At 35.6% G+C, this 21,983-nt stretch overlaps 1 protein-coding gene across 7 annotated transcripts in view; it reads left to right on the plus strand.

Annotated features, from left to right (window-relative positions):
* Positions 1-6,377, plus strand: part of FHL5 (four and a half LIM domains 5) — an 87,783-nt gene extending 81,406 nt beyond the window's left edge. For 5 of the 7 annotated variants that reach the window (XM_007484342.3, XM_056818609.1, XM_007484343.3 and 2 more), the window contains 2 exons: positions 1,922-2,108; positions 6,142-6,377. In XM_007484342.3, the coding sequence (XP_007484404.1) occupies positions 1,922-2,108; positions 6,142-6,296 (342 nt within the window). In that variant the 3' untranslated portion in view covers positions 6,297-6,377. The remainder of the gene's footprint in view (positions 1-1,921; positions 2,109-6,141) is intronic. The other 2 variants (XM_056818612.1, XM_056818613.1) reach the window with 1 other exon arrangement.
* The last annotated feature ends 15,606 nt before the right edge of the window (positions 6,378-21,983 follow it).

The raw sequence follows: 21,983 nt of genomic DNA on the forward strand, positions 1-21,983 counted from the left end.
AAAAGTATTCATAGCAAAAAAAAGAGGAAAAAAAGAAAATGTTTTCTAGTCAAAGACCTTTGGCATCTAGACCTTCAAAAATGTTTTTGTTGCTATTGCTATTGGTATTGGTCTTGAGCTTTTATTTTGAAAAGTGGAAATTTTGTTTTTCTAAAAGAAAAAAAAAGTCAAAACCCCAAAGTGCTTTGAATCTCAAATCCCTTGGTTAAAATGGACTTGAAAAAATATTACTCTTTGATCCCTCACTTAATTATCCACATATACTGAGTGGGAAAACATTACGAGTTCCATTTTACTAAAGAAAAATCCTGTTCTAAAAGCCACAGGATCTATCTGGGACAGCACAGAGCTGACAAATGAGGGTAGAATTGTTCAACCTAATCTTGGGTCACTTTACTTACCTCTCCCACTTAGGGCCAAAATCTACCCCATGCCATTCTGAATGCTCCAGGGATTCTTCTTCCTAATTAAACATCTCTGGGGATATTGTGTGTGTGTGTGTGTGTGTGTGTGTGTGTGTTTGTGTGTGTTGTCCTGATTTTACTATGCATACTACTTGTATTTGAATTTCCAATCTTTTAAGCGTTACTTGCTAGTTACTTTACAGAATAAATCAAAGAAACCCTGAATTCTGTTTTGACTGCCAGAAAAAGGAGACAGTCTTTTTTTTTTTTTGAAGACTGGGAATTATTTCAAATTGCTTTATTTCATACCATAATGTGTCCCATTTACTTTTCCTGAGAAGCTTTTAAATCCATTTTTTAAAAAACAGAGAAAAATAGAATCATTCTGTCTGATATCTTTACTTTCCAAATGAAAAAAGAAAATAAATCTTATAACTAACTTATAACAGAAATAATTTTCTATAGCAGCCTTAACTAGTAGGAAATAAGCCTGCAGAATCTTTAAATCTTTTTTCAATTTTAATCCTACTTGATATATATATATATATATACATATATATCTTTATATGCCTTATTTTGATCTTTAAATGTCTTAAGATGGCCTCTTCAGAGACCTTAAATGATAATTTGCATTAGTTCACAGGAGCAGGCAAAGATGTTTTGTTGCTCCAGGTATCACAGAAGGTTTACATGACCTCACTCCAGAGTATGCATTTTCAAACCACTAGTCTCATTTTCTCTATTATATATTTTTTAAATTGGAACTTTGATTTCCTCAATGAGACTTTTCTTCCAGTGAAGAGAAGTATCTGCCCTTCAACTTTACAGTCTTAGAATTATCCGAGTCTCTGAGAGGTTAAAGGCTTTGCCAAAGTATGACATATTATCATCACTTGTGGCTATTTGTGTGTAGCTTGTGTTGGCCTTAACCTGCTTACTAGATTGTAAAGTGCTTTGGTGCTAGATAGTGTGAGCTTCACCATACTTTGTTTTATATAATTGAATTTTAAGAGAAAATAAGTTATGATTTCAGAAACTTTACTTTTTGTTATTAGCATTTTTTTCTTTTGGTTTAGGGTTTTTGAAGGTAAGCAATATCCCATTATAAATGGATATAAAGCAAGAATAATAAATTAAATAATAAAACAAGCATTTCTACAGTGCTTTAAGGTTTGCAAAGCATTTTCCATGCATTATCTCACTCAATCCTCTCAATATCCAGTGAGGAAAGTGCTATTTTCAATTCTCATCCTATAAATGAGGGAACTGAGTCTGAAAGGGGTTGCCCTGGATCACATAGCTAGTAAATATATATATCAAGATATATATCAAGTAGAATTAAAATTCAGGTCTTCTTGACTCTGTCCAGTACTCTCTCTTCCAGGCCACCTAGCTGCCTGAATTAACATTGAGCTGGGCTAGAAAGGGTTAGGGAATAAGCATTTATATAACACCAACTACATGCCAAGTACTGTGCTAGAACAGCCCTTTCGTTTATCTTTATTTTCCCAAATTAGCCAATAACTACTGGAGGACTGATTTACCGAGAGCGTCCCTGGCATAGAGAGTGCTTTCTGTGCAATGGATGTAAGAAACAACTGTTTGGAGAAAAGTTCGTTTGCAAAGATGAGCGACCATATTGTCGAGATTGCTATACCGACCTTTTTGCTGATAAGTGTGACTCCTGCAACAAACCCATCGCTGGTAAGCTTCCCCATTTTTTTATATGTCCCTTTCACAGACATGATGGAGTTTTAAAGACATTCGAACTTTACTCTGCATTTAACCTCTTATAGTTTTCCTGTCCTTTTTAGTATCTGCATATTCTGGAGGCGAATTCCAGTTTGCTTGGAAGCATAAATAGGTCCACCCTTAAACTCCCATGTTCTTGACCCAATCCAAGTGGGATGCTGAAAATCCTAATCATTTTTAATTTGTTGCAAAGCATTCATAGACTAAGATTAAGTGGATTGCCCATTAATCACCGAGTCCCTTTGTTATACCCATCCTTAAAATAATTGGATATTGATGGACTTGATAGTTCTATGGAAGACCACAAACTGAATTCAGAATCAATTTATAGAACCAACCTCACATGGTCAAGTATTTACATCAAGCAAAAAGTACAAAAAAAAATTGTCCCAGAAGCAACTTCCAAGGATCATCTCATCCAACTCAATCTTCCTCCAAATATGCAATAGAAGAGAGATAAAGGAGATTAGTCTAGCCACAAAACTTTATGGTCAATTAAAAAAAAAAAGCCCACTACAGTTATGCTAAAGCAAAAGAAAACAGGACTATTTAGTCATAAAATCTAATGGTCTGGATAAAGAAGCCAACTTGAAAATCTTAAGTTGTTCGAACTATTAATGCACAATGAAGAATTCTGAGCTTTATAGATTATATTTATTCTCAAAAGGTGGTAACTCATGTAAAAATGATTTTTCCTCTTGTCAAAAAATGTACAACAATTTTGTATTTTCTTATAGTAAGAAAATTAAAAGAAAAGATTGTGGTATAGTGAAAGAGCATTGACAGGACACCTGAATTCTAATCCTTCCTCTATTACGTATGTGACCTTAAACAAATCAGTCTCAATTTCTTCATCTGTAGAGTGAACGGCCTGGATTCTCATCTTTAAATCTATGATTCTATAAACCTCTGGTTTCTAATCCCTTAAAGCTCTGACATGATATGATTCTATAGAAAGACAACTAAAAGATTGTGGTCTCTTCAAAAGAAATCACTCATGTCATACCATTGTGTTCTGTGCAAATGAAATCTGACCTGTCTGTTGTGCAAGGATTGAATCTTTTTTCTTCTGGTAACTAGTTAATAAATGGTCTCACTTTCAACAAAGAAGCCACATTGCCGAAGAGTAAATGAAAATCTGAGAACCGAGTGATTTGCTTTTACAAGTTAGGTCAGGCCTATTTCAAATCACTGCTTCCAGCTGCTTCTATTTTCATGTTCACATTTAATTGGAGATGAACTACCTTTATGTCTCTCTGCCACATGAATAAGGCTTATTTATGAACTCCTGCATATGGAAACAATGAAGAGATAGAAGATGATTAGCTGATTGTGCATATCTTCAGTATAATTAGCACACTGGGGCAACATTCATTGTTTATTAGAGATTTTAAAAAATCTTCCATTGAACCAAGTAGCACAGAATTGTTTTCTTCTTGCTTTATGCAGTATTGCCAAGTACTTCTTTTTAAAAAGCATTAGTTTCATAGTTGTAAGGATCATAAAAACTAGTTCCAAAAAGTGAGAAAATTTTGATATCAACTATGAAATATGAAATACTTTCTAACAGAAAATCCAGTAAGAATTTGAGATTAGAAATAAATGTGTGTTTAAAACCAACACCCTATTATCCAAACATTTACCAGGTGTACTACTAGGTGTAATATTTACACCTAGGTTTTGAGCCTAGGCAACTGAGAGGAAGGTGGTGAATACTGTTACAGTAATATGGGTGGTAGGAAGATGGTTTGAGAAAAAAGACAGAGTTTAGTTTTAGACATAGAGTTTAAAATACATGACATATCCAGTTCCAGATGTCCAATAAGCAGTTGGATATTTCATAGAATCATAATCATAAAACATTAGAGTTGAAAGGAATCATATAGATCATCTAAGTCATCCCTTTCCCCACCTTTGACAGATGAAGAAACTGAGGCACAGAGTAAGGAATTTGCCTTGCTCAGAGTCACACAGCTAGTAAATGGAAGATTCCAGGTTTGAATCTAATCTTGTGACCCTTCTTTGCCTTATTCTTCACCAAAACAAGGTGCTAGATTGTTACAAATGAAAAATATGGAAATATGGAAAAGTTTCTAAGAATAAATCAAAATTAAAAAGCAGAAAAAGAAGACCAAGCTCTGATTATAGCCTAGAAATAAAGAAGTGTTTGCAATTTTAACCTCCTTAGCATACAAAAATTGCCTATAATTCCTAAAACAGAAGTGCTCTGTGTCTTTTTATGAGGTTGTTGTTTTTTTTTCTCCTTCATTTATAAAAAGATGAAAGACTTTACTCCAATGACCTAAGCATCTCAGCTGGCATCTTTTGGAATTCTCACTTATCTCTGTTCCGGAGCACAAGAATGGAACATAAGGTTCAGTTGAAAGAAAAGGAAATGCCACAATTGTTCTTCATGCAGAAGTTGAATAATCATTTGTGGGAGACACTGCTAAGGCATATGGATAGAACTAATTTCTTAGGTTCCTTTTATAGTTCTAGGAACTATGCCTTCAGTTCTCTCATCTGTAAGATGAATTCAACCTGCCCAAAACTGACATTCTTTCCTATTCAAAGGCTCCCCTCTTCCTAATTCCCCAATTCGTGTTAATGATACCACCATTTGAGGTGCCTTCCAACTCTCACTCTTGTTCTCTGAATAAAATGTTCAACTTTAATCATCTGGTGAAATACAAATGATGAACCAGGTAGGTTACAATACTAGGGATAAGATTTTTACCAACAACAGACCATGCCATAGGTTCTTCTCTCCTTTTTAAAAGCCCTCATAATCCATCTAGTTATTTCCATACATCCTGGGTGAGTACAATTGAATTCAACATTCCTTGGCAAGACTAGGGAAATGGAAATGTAACTGTGTATACCTAATACTTTTAATAATATGTCCTATGAAATTCAAGGTGAGGTGGTGGGGCAACGTTGGTATTCAATCACTCACTGTGGAAACATGGTTTAGGTAGCACTCTCCTGGGGTCTCCTGACAAGCAGGACTCAGTCATCATACCCACAAACAACTTGGTTATCACCATTATTTTATTTGAAAATGCCACTCAAGAATATAATAATTTCAGGAAAGACATATAGAAGAATGAACATTTGAATGGAATATTAAGAAGCATAGATCTTTTTAAAATGCAATTTAAAATTTTTATTATCTTTCATTTTTACATCACTTCCATTTCTAAATATATTCTTTCTCTTCTCAGTAAGTCATCCTTTATAATAGAAATTTTAAAGAGAAAGAATAGAAAAAAATTAGAAAGCAATGCAGCAAAAATAATAAATGTATCATACAATTCCCTAACCATAGGACCTAAGTTTCCCAGTGATGGAAGGGAAGGAAACAGGAGCACAGAATTAGAACTAAAAGGACTTCCAAGGACTGCAAGGACTCTTTTTTTTACAATTAATAATACCACAGCCTGGGGGAAGGGGATTAACTTGCTGACCCTTGATTACTGAGGAAGTGTTAGACATGAGGAGGTTCAAATTCTTATGCTCCAGAATCAGTGCTTTTTTCCCACGGTGTCATACTGTCCCATAATACTTCCTCTCCCAGTCTCTTATTCAGAGACAAGCTCAAAGATTAGAATTTTGTAGGATTGTTTTGTTTTGTTATTCGCATTGCTAAAGTCTTTGGGTATATTGTTTTCTTTCTTTATTCTGCATCATTTCATAAGAGATTTATTTTCATTTTCGGTTCAGTAATAAACTTAACGATATTTTTCTTATCTTTTTTCAGTATCATTTTCTCTTTGAATCTAGGATTGGGTGTAGGGAAGGTTTTTGTACTCCTGTAAATTGATTAGCTTTTTCTGTACCTAATACAAGAACTTGGCCTGTAAATGAAGATGGTGAATTAAGGAGGCCTTTTCTAGAACAGATTATGGGACTTGAAAGTATGATCATACTAGGTTCATATTAATTGCCTCCATGTGAAAAATGTGTTTTCTAAATTCCATCCTAGATCCTGAAGGCCCCAGTTACATCTCTTTCCAAGAGCGCCAGTGGCACAGTGACTGCTTCAAGTGTAGGAAATGCAATGTCTCCTTAGTGGATAAACCTTTCATGACTCAGCAAAAGGAGATTCTCTGCCGTGTATGTGGTTCCAAAAGAGTCTGAGATCTGAGTGGTGCAACCTGTCTTTCACCTGTGTTTCTCAATGATTTCACACTCACTAAATCAAGAACTCGCTTGAAGTAAGATATTGATGTTGTTTTTTAGCAGTTCAGTCACTTCCAACACTTCGTGATCTCCTTTGGGATTTTCTTGGCTTGAAATTTCCTTCTCCAGATCATTTTACAGATGAAGAAACTGAGGCAAATAAGATTAAATGTACCTAGTCATACAGCTAGGAAGTGTCTGAGGCCAGATTTGAATTCAGGTCTTCCTGACTGCAAGCCTGGTACTCTATCAGCTTTACCTCTTTATGGCTCTGACTTAAGATGTTAATTTCTAAAAAAGTCTTAGGTAGAGAGCTTTTCTAGATAATTCCCTCACATATCTTATTTGCAACTGCATTAACAGGTGGAGAAAAAAGAAGGCCTGCCTGTTTTCTCAATCTAAAATGTGCCTTTTCTTATATCATACTGCACTCTGCTGTTATATTCTAAAGCAGTAATACTTCAGCAAAATTGAATATGGGATCTCTAGGTGTCCTAAAGGAGTTATTTATCAGGATGAAGATGATTTCAATAACAGCTGAGCCTACGTATAGCGGGATCCTTAAAGGAGACATTTATATGTTTACCAATCTCAATTAATATCAAATACTTTCCATTAATTTAGAGATACACTTCTACCATGAAATGGGGTTCCTGGTGAGCCATAACCAAAGAAAAAGTGTCAGGCAAGGCTATCTGACAATGACCACATCTGGGACAAACATTGGATTTCTCTCACTTGCCTCTCATTCTTGTCCACACTATTAATACAGGAGCTGAAATACTTAAGTATAATTTATACTCATGCCTATTGCTTTCTAAGCAGGCTTATTCCTACTTACAAACAAGAAAACCTTGAATCTCCTACCCTAAAGCTTAGGTATACCACCAAAGTACAAAAGGTACTCTGCATTCTGGGTAAAAAGCTAATCACAGGTTCAGCATTTTCTTTAAATGTTTAAAATGTACATTAAAACAAAACAACAGCAAATGCTTTGGATACAATAAGATGAAAGCTCCTTCTTTCCAATAGAATTAACCAGAATTATGTCTATCCCCAAAGATATCGTTGTAAAATAAATATGCCTTTTTGGGGAATGAAGTTTGGGGAAAGGGTTGAGGATGTTTGTATTTTTTTAATGCAGATATAAAAGTAACTTTATAACAGAATCTGGCCGTGCATTATAATAACCAAAGAGATAGAGAAGCCAACTGAGGATTGGTCAGTGAATTATTTCATGGACTGAGGGGTCTCTGAGGTATCCTCAAAGGAGTTAGAAAGATAGAGAAAGGATGATGCTAGGTCAGAATAATGAAAGTCAGAAGCACCTTCCATCGTGATGTCATGCCAACTGATTAGAAAGTTTGTAGGGTGGGCTAGAGGATCAAAGATGCTTGACTTTGTAGCAATGACATCGAATCTAGGTGAAGGAATTCAAACTCTCACTATCTTGGCTTCCTTCCTCCCCCTCATTCTATCTCACATTCCTTAGGGGTGCTTCTAGAGACTTCCTTCCTCCCCCTTATTTCACCCTTTCTGTCATCAGTCACTGAGAGAATCCTGAGACAGTGTCTCTATCTCCATGGTAACTTTTTTGGTACATCAGATTTCAAAGCAGGGTGACATACAATGTGTACTATGCATGAGCTTCATTCATTTTGCTTTCTAAAGTTGCAAATATGATTAATTCTCATCCCTCAGCTCTGCCTCCCAAACAAGGGCAGGAGTAGTTATTAATTGGTTACAAAAACTAGTCCAGTCAGGAAAGAAATTATTATTGATTCTAAGCAGTCTACATGACAGCCATGCAAAAGAGGCTATGTCTCTGACCTAGGGCACTTCCCTGACCAGTCACTGGGGGGTGGGGTGGGGAAGAGGACAAGATATGCCCTTTAAAAGGTTCAGTTTAATCCTATCGGTTGGGGAAACTATCTGAAAAGAGTTGAAAGTGTAGTGTCTAATAATGATTGGACAAAAGCATTATCTTTCTATATGGACAACATAAATGGCATCAGATGACAACAAATTATGTATTTGCCTGGCTGTTATATTTCCATAATGAAATGCAAATTTCATAGAGACTCATGCAAGATTCTATGACAGAAGCAATCAGAGACATGCCTTTGTTCAATAATCTGATGAGTATCAATACCAAGTGAAACATCACATGAGGAGATAAATACTCACTCATCAGTTTCTGAGAGAATGTGAAGGAAAGTATCGTGACAAAGGGTAGACAGTGCTGCTTTTGGAGTCCAGAAGACCTGCTGTGGACCCTGATCACATCATTTAGCCTCTCTAAGTTTCAATCCTCATATATAAAATGTAGAGGTTGAACTTGATCACCAGTGCTTGAGATAGATAATGAGATGTTAGGAATTAAATAGGCAGAGCTAGATCCAGATTATATTTGGGAAATTAAACTCTGTTCTCAGGGTACCTAAACAGAACCCTGATAACAAAATTCATGTGTTTAAAATTAAAATTCTTCTGGTGAAGGTTGCAAAACTTAGAACACCAACATTCTTAGGAATCACAAGGGTAAAAAGATTAACAGGACAAAGAAAGATGTATGTTGGCTTCATGTAAGTTACAGAGTCTTGCTTTTGTAGAATTTGTGCTTGAGAAGTAACATAAAAGACATAGAGTAATAGAATCTTAAATTTGGAATATCCCTTGACAGCCCTCTGGTCCAACTCATACCTGAATAAACATCCCCTCTATAATATATTCCAAAATGATCACCTAACCTTTGATTACAGACTCCAGAGGTGGAGTTATGGAGAGGAAGAATCGATTCTCTTCCAAGGGAAGTCATTACATTTTTGGACAGTTCTATTTGTTAAGAAGTGTTTCTAAATGATGAAATGAAGTTTCTCTGCAGTATCTCTCTTCTAGAACCAAAGAGAAAAAATCTATCTTCCATATAACAGCCCATCAAATATTTGAAAAGAGCTATCATATGCTTTCTGTCATTTTACTTTCTGGCTCAAACATCTTCAGTTTCTTCAATCGATACCAATATCACTTGAAATGAAGACCCTTCATCCACGATACGTATGAAAGGAAAATGAGGTGAGCTAGTCATAGCCATTAAGAGTGATGGATTACCAATGGACAGCCTGAGTATTGCCCTCATAGTCACAAAATATTCAAAGTAGAAGCCCTCAAATGAATTCAGAAAATACTTTATGGAGAATTTATAGAAACATAGGGTTAAAAATGGCAAAAATTAGAAGAGGTTACAATCTGCACTGATAGATACATTCATTTTTGACCTTATTCAGTATGAACTGAACAAAACTTAACCCTCTGTTGATGAGATCATAGATCCATAAAAGTATTCATAGTATCAGAGGAAGACAAATTGATTTCCTAGATAAAATTCTAGACTTGGGGTTAGGAAGACATGAGTTTAAATATCAGCTTAGACTCTTACTAGCTCTGATCTTAAACAAGGCACTTAATCACTCTATGCCTCAGTTTCCTCATCTATAAAATCAGGGGGTTGGAATCAATGTTTTTTTCCCTATCTTTTTCAGTTCTAAATCTATGGGTCTCTTACCTTATGATCTCCTACTTTTTTCAGTATACCTTCAGAAAGGTATTTTCTGAATTCATTTGATACATGGATAGCCAAACCCATAGTTCCCAGGCCCACCAGCTAGGAAGGTAGAGAAGGAATGAAAATCACCATACACATGCACATGTTGTTTTTTTAAACTATTCAGAGTGGTTCTTTGTACATATTAAAGGTCTTGACTGGGGTTTAATTATGTGCTTTTACTGATTACAATGATTAAAATAGTATCACAGGATATTCAATTAAATTTTTATGGAAACACACTTTTTGAAACATTCAAAGTACAAAGACATTTCAAAATGCTGATAAAAGGTCACCTTCTTTGAAAACTTTGATGCTGCTCAAAGATTTTTAGATGAATAATGCCTGGACATCATCTCCACAGGTATATAGTGGAATACCAAGAATAATCATCAGTGTTATACATTTTGAGTGTTATTCTAAAATCATATACACAAAACTGACTATGATGAAGGTTCTAAGATCTTGGCAGTGACATTGGGTTATAGATCTTAAAAACTAGAGCAGTGATGTTGAGTGGAAGTCAGAGTAGTAGACATAGTCAGTTCAAATCCTGCCTCTGGCATTCAGAACTGATGTGATAGGCAAGTGATTTAATTTCTCTCAACCTCAAGCAGTTCTCTAGGACCAACCATAAGTTATAGATAAGTTACAGAAGTTGGTGTCCCATGGGCCCTGAGGAACTCAACAGATCTTTAATATATTGAGAAAAACATTCAAAGGGGAGCTATCTATCTAATTTTAAAACATGACTTGCAATTTATCCATGGGTTAATTTCTAAGAGTTTGGCATTTCTTGTAGACTGGTCAAAATAAAAGACCCACAGAACCATGTTACATGTTCCAAAAATTACTCTTCTTATACTCTGATAATCACATTTCTAAACTTAGATGATCAATACAAATAATTTCTCCTGTGCTCTGCTTCTGACCTTTTGAATGTAATGTGACACAACACTACATTTGAAATGGAATCCAGTTAACACTATTAATATCTATTAGAAGCAATATATTTTCCATATATTCATGTTCTACTTGAGAGGATCACCTATTAATCACTGTGATTAGTGTGGACTCAATAATGAAAGGGGTGAGAAGTGCTATGCATCTATCTATTTGAAAAATATGCCTTTAGGGAACTTAAAAGAGATTCAAAGACCCAAAATATACTCATGAAGAAAACAATATTTATAGAGCAATATTGTCAACAAAGGTAAACTAATAAAGTCAAAGTTCAATATCTAAGTAGTGAGATAATGCTAAGTAGAAAAGTGAATAGAGTCAGGTGGTAGTCCCAGAATCATAGAATTTCAGAGGGACTTCAACAGTCATCTTATCCATCCTGTACCTAAAAATCATTTCTTGGCAGGTAATTTTTAACCAGTGCTTAAAATTTTTTCATTATGGTAGAATCTACCACTTTTTGCGGCAGACAGCTCATTGCACTTTGGGGGGAGTTCTAATTAAGAAGTTTTGCTTTGCATCAAGCTGAAATATATCTCCCTGTGATTTCACTCATCAGTTCTAGCTCTATCCTCCTGCGCTGAGTAAAATAAGTCTAATCTCTTCCATGGGACAACCCTTCATGTGACTGAAGAAAATATGTATCATGTTCTATTCCTAAATCTTCTCTTTTCCAAGCTAAACATCTCCAATTCCTCTGATTGATTCTCATATTGTCTAAATTTGAGACCCTTCCCCTTCTTGGATTCCCATCCCTGGACATTCTCTAATTCATTAAAGACTTTCCTGATATAGTACCAAGACCCAAACACAATAGAATGGATGTAATCTGACTAGAACAAAGTATAGTGGGACCACCACTATATATGTCTGCTGCAAGTGACACATATTAATGGAGTAGAAATAGAAGGACATTCAGTGGAGAGCATGGCTGCTTAAAAATGAGGGGCAGGAACAAGTAATTGAGATGTGGATTAGAGCATCTTGATAATTTGGAAACCATAGAGGCTGTTTTAAAGGGTAACAAGAAATGGGGCTGATAGGCTGATAAATGATCAATTGGTAAAGGCTGTCAAATGCTAGATTATTGAGTTGAGATTTAATTTTAAAAAGGTGATAGCCATCAATGGTCCTTGAATTAGAAATCATTTAATGTAAATAGAATTTTAGGAAGATTTTTCAAGCATGCAGTTAGTATATGAGTTGGCATATGGAAGTTATAAGTGATGGGAACATTTGAGAGAAGGCTACTATAATAGTATGAGTGAGGTCATAAGGACCTATGCTCAAATGATGGCTAAGGAAATATAGAAGGAAGAGAGAACATACCAGTATGATTTGTGAATACAGTGAGCAGAAAAAAGAACTTAAAATTATGACAAAGCTGAAATCTTGGATATCAATAAAATATGGGACCAGAGAGGAAGGAAGTGTACCATGAAAGAAAGAAGAAAAACAATCTGCTTCAAGGTTAAAATGTGCAATAGCTGAAAGTTTAATAAGCTATTTATTGGAAACATTAAAATGTTTATACCTGGATCATCTAAACTCAATTTGGTAGACAATGGTTAAAAGTAATGCCAAGTTCATACACTTATTTCCTCTAGAGACTATATAGCTTATAAAAAAATATGGTATCACAGACTTGGCAGATAATTTGGTGATTAACCTAAAAATGAAGGCATTGGTAATGACAGAAACTGAATAAATCACTAAAAATCCACTTGGCTACTACTCAATCAACCAATCAAGTGTTTATTAAGTGATTACTAAGTGCCAGGCATTATGCTAGATATTTAGGATACAAATACCAAAAAATAAAAGTCTTTACTCACAAGGAAATGTTTCTTTCTTTTTTTTTTTTGGAAATTTTATTTAATTAGTCAATTTAGAACATTTTTCCTTGGTTACAAGAATCATAGTCTTTCCCTCCCCTCCCACCACCCCTTGCAGTAGCCAATGCACAATTCCAATGGGTTTTACATGTGTCCTTGACCAAAACCTATTTTTATGTTGTTGACGTTTGCACTAGGATGTTCATTTAGAGTCTACATCCCCAATCATATCCCCATCGATCCATGTAATCAAGTAGTTGCTTTTCTTCTGTGTTTCTACTCCCACAGATTTCCCTCTGAATGTGGATAGTGTTCTTTCTTGTATATCCCTCCGAGTTGTTCTGGGATCATTGCACTGCCACTAATGGAGAAGTCCATTACATTCAGTTGTACCACAGTATATCGGTCTCTGTACATAATGTTCTCCTGGTTCTGCTCCTCTCACTCTGCTTCAATTCCTGGAGGTCATTCCAGGCCCCATGGAATTCCTCTACTTTATTATTCCTTTGAGCACAATAGTATTCCATCACTAACATATACCACAATTCGTTCAGCCATTCTCCAATTGAAGAACATCCCCTCATTTTCCAATTTTTGGCCACCACATCTTTGCACAGCTATGAATATTCTTCTACAAGTCTTTTTCCTTATCTCTTTGGGGTACAAACCCAACAGTGCTATGGCTGGATCAAAGGGCAGACAGCCTTTTAGCTCCCTTTGGGCATAGGAACTTATTGGGAGAGGGAACACCGGGCAATTAGGGGATTTCAGAAAGACTTCATGCAGAAGATATGGTGCTCAAGCTGCAACTACTATGAGGTGGTCATGTAGAATGGTCAGCTTTTATGTGACTTAGAATAAGTGAATATCATCATCATAAGTGACCTTAAGTTAAAATTTAGGGAAAAAAATTACATTTATTTTTTAAACATCATCCTTTTGGTTAAATAAGTAGTTTATTTGTGAAACAAGAAGAATGATTATTCAAGCCATATTATTTCCCAGTAAAATGCGACATTAGAGATATTTAATATGTAATACAACATGAAATAAATTAAATACAACACATGAAATACAACAAATTATTTAGTCACCAACAAAAAATATTAGCACATCAAAAGTTTTGTCTCTCTTGAAAACTGTATTTAATTCATCACACTCATATTTTAATATTATAATTGGTATTCCTGAAATGGTTTTTGTAGCTTTCTTCTTCATTGTTATCTGGCTTTTTCAAATTATGTAATTATTAAGTGGATATGGAATAACAATTGTGATTTTTTTTTATGTCCATTATTTAGGAAGGCATGAACCCTTTTCCTTGGATATCTTTTCTTCCAAGTGAAAAATTATCTACTTAGGTGCTATTTGGGGGATGTACTATATTAGAAAGTCACTTTTCTTGATGTACCCTCAAATGATAATTACTCTGTCATGTTAACCTGAGAGATTGACAAATTCTGGGTTTGTTCTTATTTTATTAAGGATGAAGTTTTTCAGTAAATTACTTTCTCAAAGACTACCGCTGTTCTGTGATCAAATAAAATTTGGTATGAATGATGATGGGCTGTTATATTTCCAATTTCCATGTCTATAACACTCAATAAAGTATTTTATCAAAAACAGCAGTATTTCAATGTTCATTTTCCTGCTTTGACTGTGCCTCGGGCTATTTTTATAACCAGTAGGATTATGGTAAACCCCTCATTAAACTATATTCTACTACATGGTTTGCTCTTCCTGATGAACCACTCTTTCATCAGTAACACCACTCAGTTCACTTTTTTCTATTTTCCCAATACAGCTATTTCTTCCCTTTAAAATAAATTCTCACCACTCAGTTTAGCTTATCAAAAAAGGATTTTACTTTTCTCAACTGTCTTACAAACTGAATACAAGACTACAAGTTGATTTTTTAAAAATTCTATATGCTCTATTTATACACACACACACACATTCTAGTATTTAATCACTTTTCTTGGGTTTTCTGAACATTGGGCCTATTCTTATAGTATGAATCCACATTCCTTTTTTGTTCCCATATATCCAAGATACCAGAGTGGCACCATACTATACACGGTGGTGAGATTTCTCTAGATTCAAGTAAAAATTGCTCATAATTCAGAGGGAAAGGTTTTCCTTAATTCTGTAGCATAACTTAGAATCTCTTCATTCTTCTACAAAGACACATTTGGAAAATATATTTTCCCCAGAGGTTTCCAGAGCATTTCCTTTAGAATGAAGTGGTTTTATAAAGCAGAATATCTCTTACAAGTTCTTCAAACTGATGAAAGTTTTTAGAAGCCTGAATCATTCTTCTTAAATAATCCTTCTTCAAGGTCATGGAGCAGTTAGTTGTTAGTATTACTTCCACAGTCTGAGCCTATTTGTCCAGTTACAGCAAGTAGAACAGTTCAAAGACTAAAAAGCTTATTTTTAGACTCACATAATAAAAGGAAGAATTTTGAACAAATGATTGAGGTGAAGGGCTAAAACCTTGGGGCTATTGTTTTGTTGTAGTTCTTACAGCTGCTTTTCCCATCTCTTTTCCATTCATATGGGAGACCAAAGAATCTTGAGAGAATTGAGAAAAAAATCAGAGACTTGAGAACCAGAGAGCTTTTAGTAGTTTGTTGAAAAGCAGTTCCTAGAAATTTTGAAGACATATCAGCAAGTGATCAGGCACTGCCAAATATTTGATAGAGGCTTGCATAAAGAAATTAGTCTTGATGAAAAGGTTAAAGGCTGATTCAAGATCTGTAAGCTCAGCTGGTTGTATGTTTAGTTTCCAAAAGACTTTTTCTTCTTGAGATAAGGCTCCCCCATTGAGATAAGATGCACAAAGAAAAAACACTGAGAGCACTAACATTCCTTTCTTTAACATAGAGAACAAAGCTAAGTATAGAAAGTCTGCCTCCCTAACTAAAAGAATGAATGCTTAAGCCTCTGGGCTTTAAATTAAAAGATAGTAGAATGTAGTCTATCACTAATGGGAAAAAGGTAGAATCTCAGCTAGGTATCTCAGCTAAAACTGGAACCAGGAAGCCAGGGAAAACTCCACATACAGGTGCCCAAGAAGAACAATGCACAGCAATGACCTTGGAACCAGTGAATCATTGCCCAGTGGAAACTAGTCCTCTGGCAGAAATATTTAGTGGACCTGTGAGAGTGACAGGGAAGAAGCCCAGTTGGAGAAGCACAATGACATCATTAGACACCCTCTTGATGACTTCACCAATTCCCATTACTTTAATCCCATTAGTTTAATTAGTTTAACATCTTTGCACATATGACTTCCAGGTCATTCTCTCGACTGAGTTCCAGTCCCACAAGACCAGCAATCTACTGTATGATTTGAACCACATGTCCCAGAAGCATCACATGCCCAGCATGTCCAAAACAGGACTCAGTAACTTCCCTCAAACTCCCTCATATTCTAAACTTTCCTATTCTCTCTAGTCTGGGGTAAATGGATTTCTTGCTGCTCCTGACACACAAAATTCCATCTCCCATTTCTGTGTCAATATAGATGGTCTCCCATACCTAGAATGGATTCATTTCTTGCTTTTGCTTCTTAAAATCTCTAATTTTATTCAAAATTGAACTCAAATTCCTATATGCTCTCTTCTCATTCCTCCAAGTACCTTTCCCCAAAATGACCTAAGTTTAACTTTAACATATTTTTTGCCTTTATTTATTGATATGGGGGTAGAAGCTTCCCTAAGACACCCCCAAACCTCAGAAAGTGTCCCAGGTCAGAGAGTACATAAAAGATTCATTTTTCCTTGCATTCCTGCCATGCTAGGGAAAGTGACTTTGAGCTAGGATGAAGATCCCTTCTGGTGTCTTCCCTCATTCTTGATGAGCACAAATAGGCACCTCTCAGCTTGCTCCTGATAAACATCTAATTTATATCCCAGATATCTGACTTTCCTATAAACTGAACAGTTCACCCCCTTTTGACTTTGAGGCATAGAACATGACCATATGACCCACCTCGGGTTCCAGAGACCCTGTAACATGCCATCACCATCCCATCTCTAGTTACATAGGCACTATTGTTGAAAAGGTATATCAAACTCAAAACACATTTCCTCTAGGAGACAGAATTCTTCCTTCTCTGCCTCCCTCAGCCATTCCATTTGATTTACCATTTGACATATTCATATTAATAAATCTCTTATTTTCAAGCTAGCAATTGGAGTTGTCATTCTTGACAAGGGCAATCTTAAATATCTCTCACAACATGTATTTTGGAGCATACATATGTGAGGAGAAATGTGTATACATATAGATTCATCAACCCATATATGTTATCTTTCTCCCCTCCTTCATGAATATGTTTCTTATAAGCAGTGTCTTTCATTTTTGCCTTTGTATCATCAGTGATGAGAGTTGACAATGGAAAATGGTGTTTTAAAATATTAGAAGTACTTTGAAATTATTTTTTAAAGATGCTTTTAGAACTTATGCTTTTTACTATTTATTATACATACTCTGACTTACCTGGGCTCTTCCTCTTAGGTGATAAAGGAACAATGTCCCAATTTGCTTGGCATTTCAAGTCTGAAGGGAGAGGAGCAGCACTGGAGCTAACTTGAAGCTTTATTTTGACCTTATTCCCTTTGAAAATAATTTGAAGGCTGAGGAAAAATACTCAAACACCAAAACAACCTTGAGAGCTTGACAAACAGAATATGGGAGGGAAAATTACCCAGATGCACTGGGGATCTTAGCACTTCTTCTCAGTCCCTTACCCAGAATTCTCCTTGGAATGTCCAAGGAAGGGAGGGTAGAGAATTCCCAAGAGGGGAGGAGGCAATAGCCCAGACATATAATAAAAATCTAGAAACCTGAAAATCCCCCCTTGCTATGACTTTTTCCATCACCTTGGGCTTTTCTATCACCCTGGCCATACTATCCATAACATCCTAAAATAAATACTTTCACACCATAAGATGAAGGGGAATGAGCTGAAATTCTTTGGGCAAAACCAGCATTTGTTCTCCCACCATGGAACTGGCTCTTCCATAACTTCTACCAATGTCTAATGCATACATTTCACATAATATAATACATAATACTTTAGATAATCAAATTTAAAGCTTTAGTAGTTTAAAACTGTACTAAGACTTTTGGAATACCCACATAGTCAATTTAATAAACATAATGCATTTTTATTATCTAACATCAATGGCATGAATTGCACATCCACACATGTATCCTAACCTCATACTTTTTTTTTTTTAATTAAAACCCTTACCTTCCATCTTGGAGTCAATATTGTGTATTGGCTCCAAGGCAGAAGAGGGGTAAGGGCTAGGCAATGGGAGTCAAGTGACTTGCCCAGGGTCACACAGCTGGGAAGTATCTGAGGTCAGATTTGAACCTAAGACCTCCCATCTCTAGGCCTGGCTCTCAATCCACTGAGCTACCTAGCTGCCCCCATACATTCTTAATATGTGTATCTTTCAATATATATTTCCTAGGCTTGCCCACTGACCACATTCATGACCTGTATTTATTGACAGAATCCCAGATGTATGGGGTGGCAGGGGTGTGTGTGTTTCTATTTCTTACTAGTTTACTTAACTAAATATTTTAAATTTGAAATAAATGTATCCTCTGGCTAGATAGTAAAAGTAAACATATCAGTACCCACAAAATATTTTGAACCTGGGATACCTTTAAAGATTGTCTCACTATGGGTATGAGGTGTCCCTAAGGCTACACAACATAACATTACTTTTATTCTCCTCTCTGGACCCTGGGCTCTTTTTTTTTAGAAAAGCCCATGATTACTTACTACCACCTGCTGGCCTATCAATAGATATTGTTAGTGGGCCAAAGAATGTTTCTAGAATGTTTAGAGGGTCTCAGACAAGAAAAGTTTCTGGACAATAGGGAGGAGAATAAACTCTGTTTACTCGGAGACTCCAGGTCTGGGTTGAGGGGAAGATTGTAGAGTAGATAATCTTATTTCTAGGAGATTGATTGATCTCCTTGGAATTTGTCATGTTAGCTAAAAAGTGGAGTTGTTCAAGACATGGGACCTAGATACCCAGGGTCAATTGCAAAGTCATTCAACTCAGTTCTCCTCTCTGTCTCCTTGAAGGGCATTAATATTACAGAATGCCTCTTGGGTACTTTGAGGACTGATACAGAAAGACTCTAGCTTTATATTACTAAAATGTAAAGGACAAGTCGGTACTAAAAAAGTAAATTTCTAAAACTGGGACATCAGAAAGGAGTAGAACAGGATAGCAAATACAAGCTCAAAAAGCTAATTTTTCTTTTTTTGAGGATTAGGGTACCTCTGCATTTGAAAAAGAAAACAGCATAGTATAAGAGAATTATGATCTTTTCCTATTCTGAGAAAAGAGTATCTAGGTCAAGTGCTTTCCCATGAATGGTAATAAACTTTGGGAGTGGATCTCCATAAAGGGCTCTTAGCGAGGAACTTTAATGAACTCAACAGACATCTCTTCAGTGACTCAGTGACATTAGGATGTTGTTCCCACCAGAAAAATAAGCTTGATTATTATGGAAATCGCTGTACAATTAACCCTATAATGGTTCCTTTCTAAACAACCCAAGAACTTCTTCATGGAAACAGTCAGCAGCAATCCCCACTTCATCTTATGACTGTTTACCCAGACTTCCAATCACATACCTGTATTTTGCCTCAACTAGGTGGATAAAAGTGAGAGAGAGGAGGGTAAAGATAAGAAGGAAGAGATGAGACAGGAAATTGGAAGGATGAAAATGTATTTTTAAAGTCCTATCAATTTTCTCAAAAATTGTTTCTAAATAGAATATCCAACAAAAAGTGAAATGGTTGACAGCTACAAAAAAGGGAAATGTGTGGTACTAGTTGAATATTGGATGTGTGCGCTACATACTCTAAAAATGATGATTAGATTAATGTCTTCCATTGGAGTTGACTGATGGTTCATTGGAACTTCTAGACAGATATGCTAATGAAACACATATTCTGATTGGAAAGTCTGAGAGTACTGACATAATCTGTCACTGAGGAGCATCCTAGTTATGTTGAGGGAGTCATCAGAAAGCTGGCCAAAATAAAAGAAACTTTTTTTAAAAACCACAGCAATTCATGAAAGAGATTTGTATACGAGGGGCATTTTCTTCTAATTCAGCTGAGGGAGAATACACTTGCAAAGAAGAAAAGGAGTGAAGGGAACATAACAAGCACAACATTATACACAGAGTCTGATATGCTGTGGTACAATAGAATGTAATGGACTTCTCTACTAGCAGCAATGCAATGATGCAGGACAATTCTGAGGGACTCATGAGAAAAAACACTATCCACTTCAGAGGAAGAATTGTGGGAGTAAAAATGCAGAAGAAAAACATGATTGATCACATTGTTTGATGGGGATATGTTTGGGGATGTTGACTTTAAATGATCACTCTATTGCAGATATTAATAATATGGAAACAGGTTTTGACCAATGATACATGTAAAACCCAGTAAAACTGCTTACCTGGAGGTGAGAGGGAGGAGGGGAAGGAAAGAACATACATCATGTAACCATGGAAAAATATTCTAAATTAATTAATTAAATAAAAATTAAAAAAAAAAGAACTTTTGTTCCTTGTGGCAAAGGAAAAGAACTGTAAGTAGAGAAGATGCTTGTCAATTGAAGAATGACTACATTAGTTGTGCAATGTGTATATAATAGATTATACTATGTAAAAATATTAAATATAATTGCTTCTTTTTTGTTTCATGCAAGAGGAGCTGCAGAGCACATTTCCCACTCTACCCCCACCCTACTTTTTTAGACTCTTTGCTCTTAAAGCTCTCTTCTGGGTCTTTTTTACTCTTTCCCCTCTATACTACCCTGTTTAATTATCTCTATAAATTTCAGTTGAATCAATTATCATCTCTATGTTGATTATTTTCAAATCTATTTATTCAATTCTAACCTCTGCTGATTTCCAGTCTTACATTTCCATTTGCCTATTAGACACTTTGAATTGGATATCCTTTAGAAATCTTAAACTCAACATGTCAAAAACTAAATTCTTTATATCCCCTCACTCCCATCCCTACTAAAGTCTTCCCCTATTCCTATTTTTCTCAAGACATCCTCCTCCTCCTAGTCATCCAGATTTTCAACCTAGGTGGCATTCTGGAGTCCTCGCTTTCTCTTACACCTCTATATCCAATCTGTTGCTGAGTTCTGTTGATTCTGTCTTCACAACGTCTCACATAAGTTTTCTCTGGCTGATACCCATGTTTGGAATTCTTTCCCTCCTTATCTCTGCCCTCCTTGGATTCTTTCAAGAATCTGCTAAAATTTCACCTTCTATAAGAATACTTTTCTAATTTTCTTAATTCTACTGTTTTCACTTTGATGATTATCTCCAATTTATTTATTCTATATACCAAATGTGTGTATGTATACATGTGTATATGTGAATATAGTTTTGTACCAAGTTGTTTGTGTTATCTTTCCCAAGATTGTGAGCTCTTTGGGAACAAGCACTATTTTTGTCTTTCTTTGAACTCCTAACACTTAATATAGTGCCTGGCCTGATAAATATATATTGCTCTTATCTACTATTAGGCCATACCATTTCTTTTTTTTTTAACAGATTTATTGAGACCTGTCATATTACAATAGTCTTCTCCTGATATACTCCCCTGACACCCTTCTCTTATAATCAAATCCCAAAACAACAAACAACATTAGCAGTTAACCAACCAATATAGTATCCCTGTCCTTTGGCAATATTCTAGATCCATAGGGTCCCATCCATTTAAGGAAAGAAGGAAAGTAAATGTCTTCATTTCCTCTCTTGGGCCAAGGTTGCTCATTATGTTTACACATTTTTTACTTTGTTTTAGTATTATTTTAATTTATATTATTAGGCTTATGGACATTGTTTTCCTGCTTCTGTTTAATTCAAGTGTTTGATGGCATATTTCCCCCTCTTCTCTCTTCTTATCTTCATTTTTATTTCTCCCCCTGTCTCAACCTTTCACCTTTTGTTTCCTCCTTAACCCTGACATAGAGCAATTCTTTCTGGATAGAAATTCAAAAGTCTTATACATAGAACTGTGTTATTAGAATCTAGGGTTTGCTGGAGCAGCTATGGAAAATATCTTTGTTAAGTACTTGTGCAGCCCATTTACTGCCTGGTTCATCAACATGTCTTCTATTTCTCATAACCACATCTAAGGATGATTGGATTGAAAGGATGCAGAAA

The sequence above is a fragment of the Monodelphis domestica genome, chromosome 2 (genome assembly GCF_027887165.1).
Source record: "Monodelphis domestica isolate mMonDom1 chromosome 2, mMonDom1.pri, whole genome shotgun sequence".
Classification (NCBI taxonomy): Eukaryota; Metazoa; Chordata; class Mammalia; order Didelphimorphia; family Didelphidae; genus Monodelphis; species Monodelphis domestica.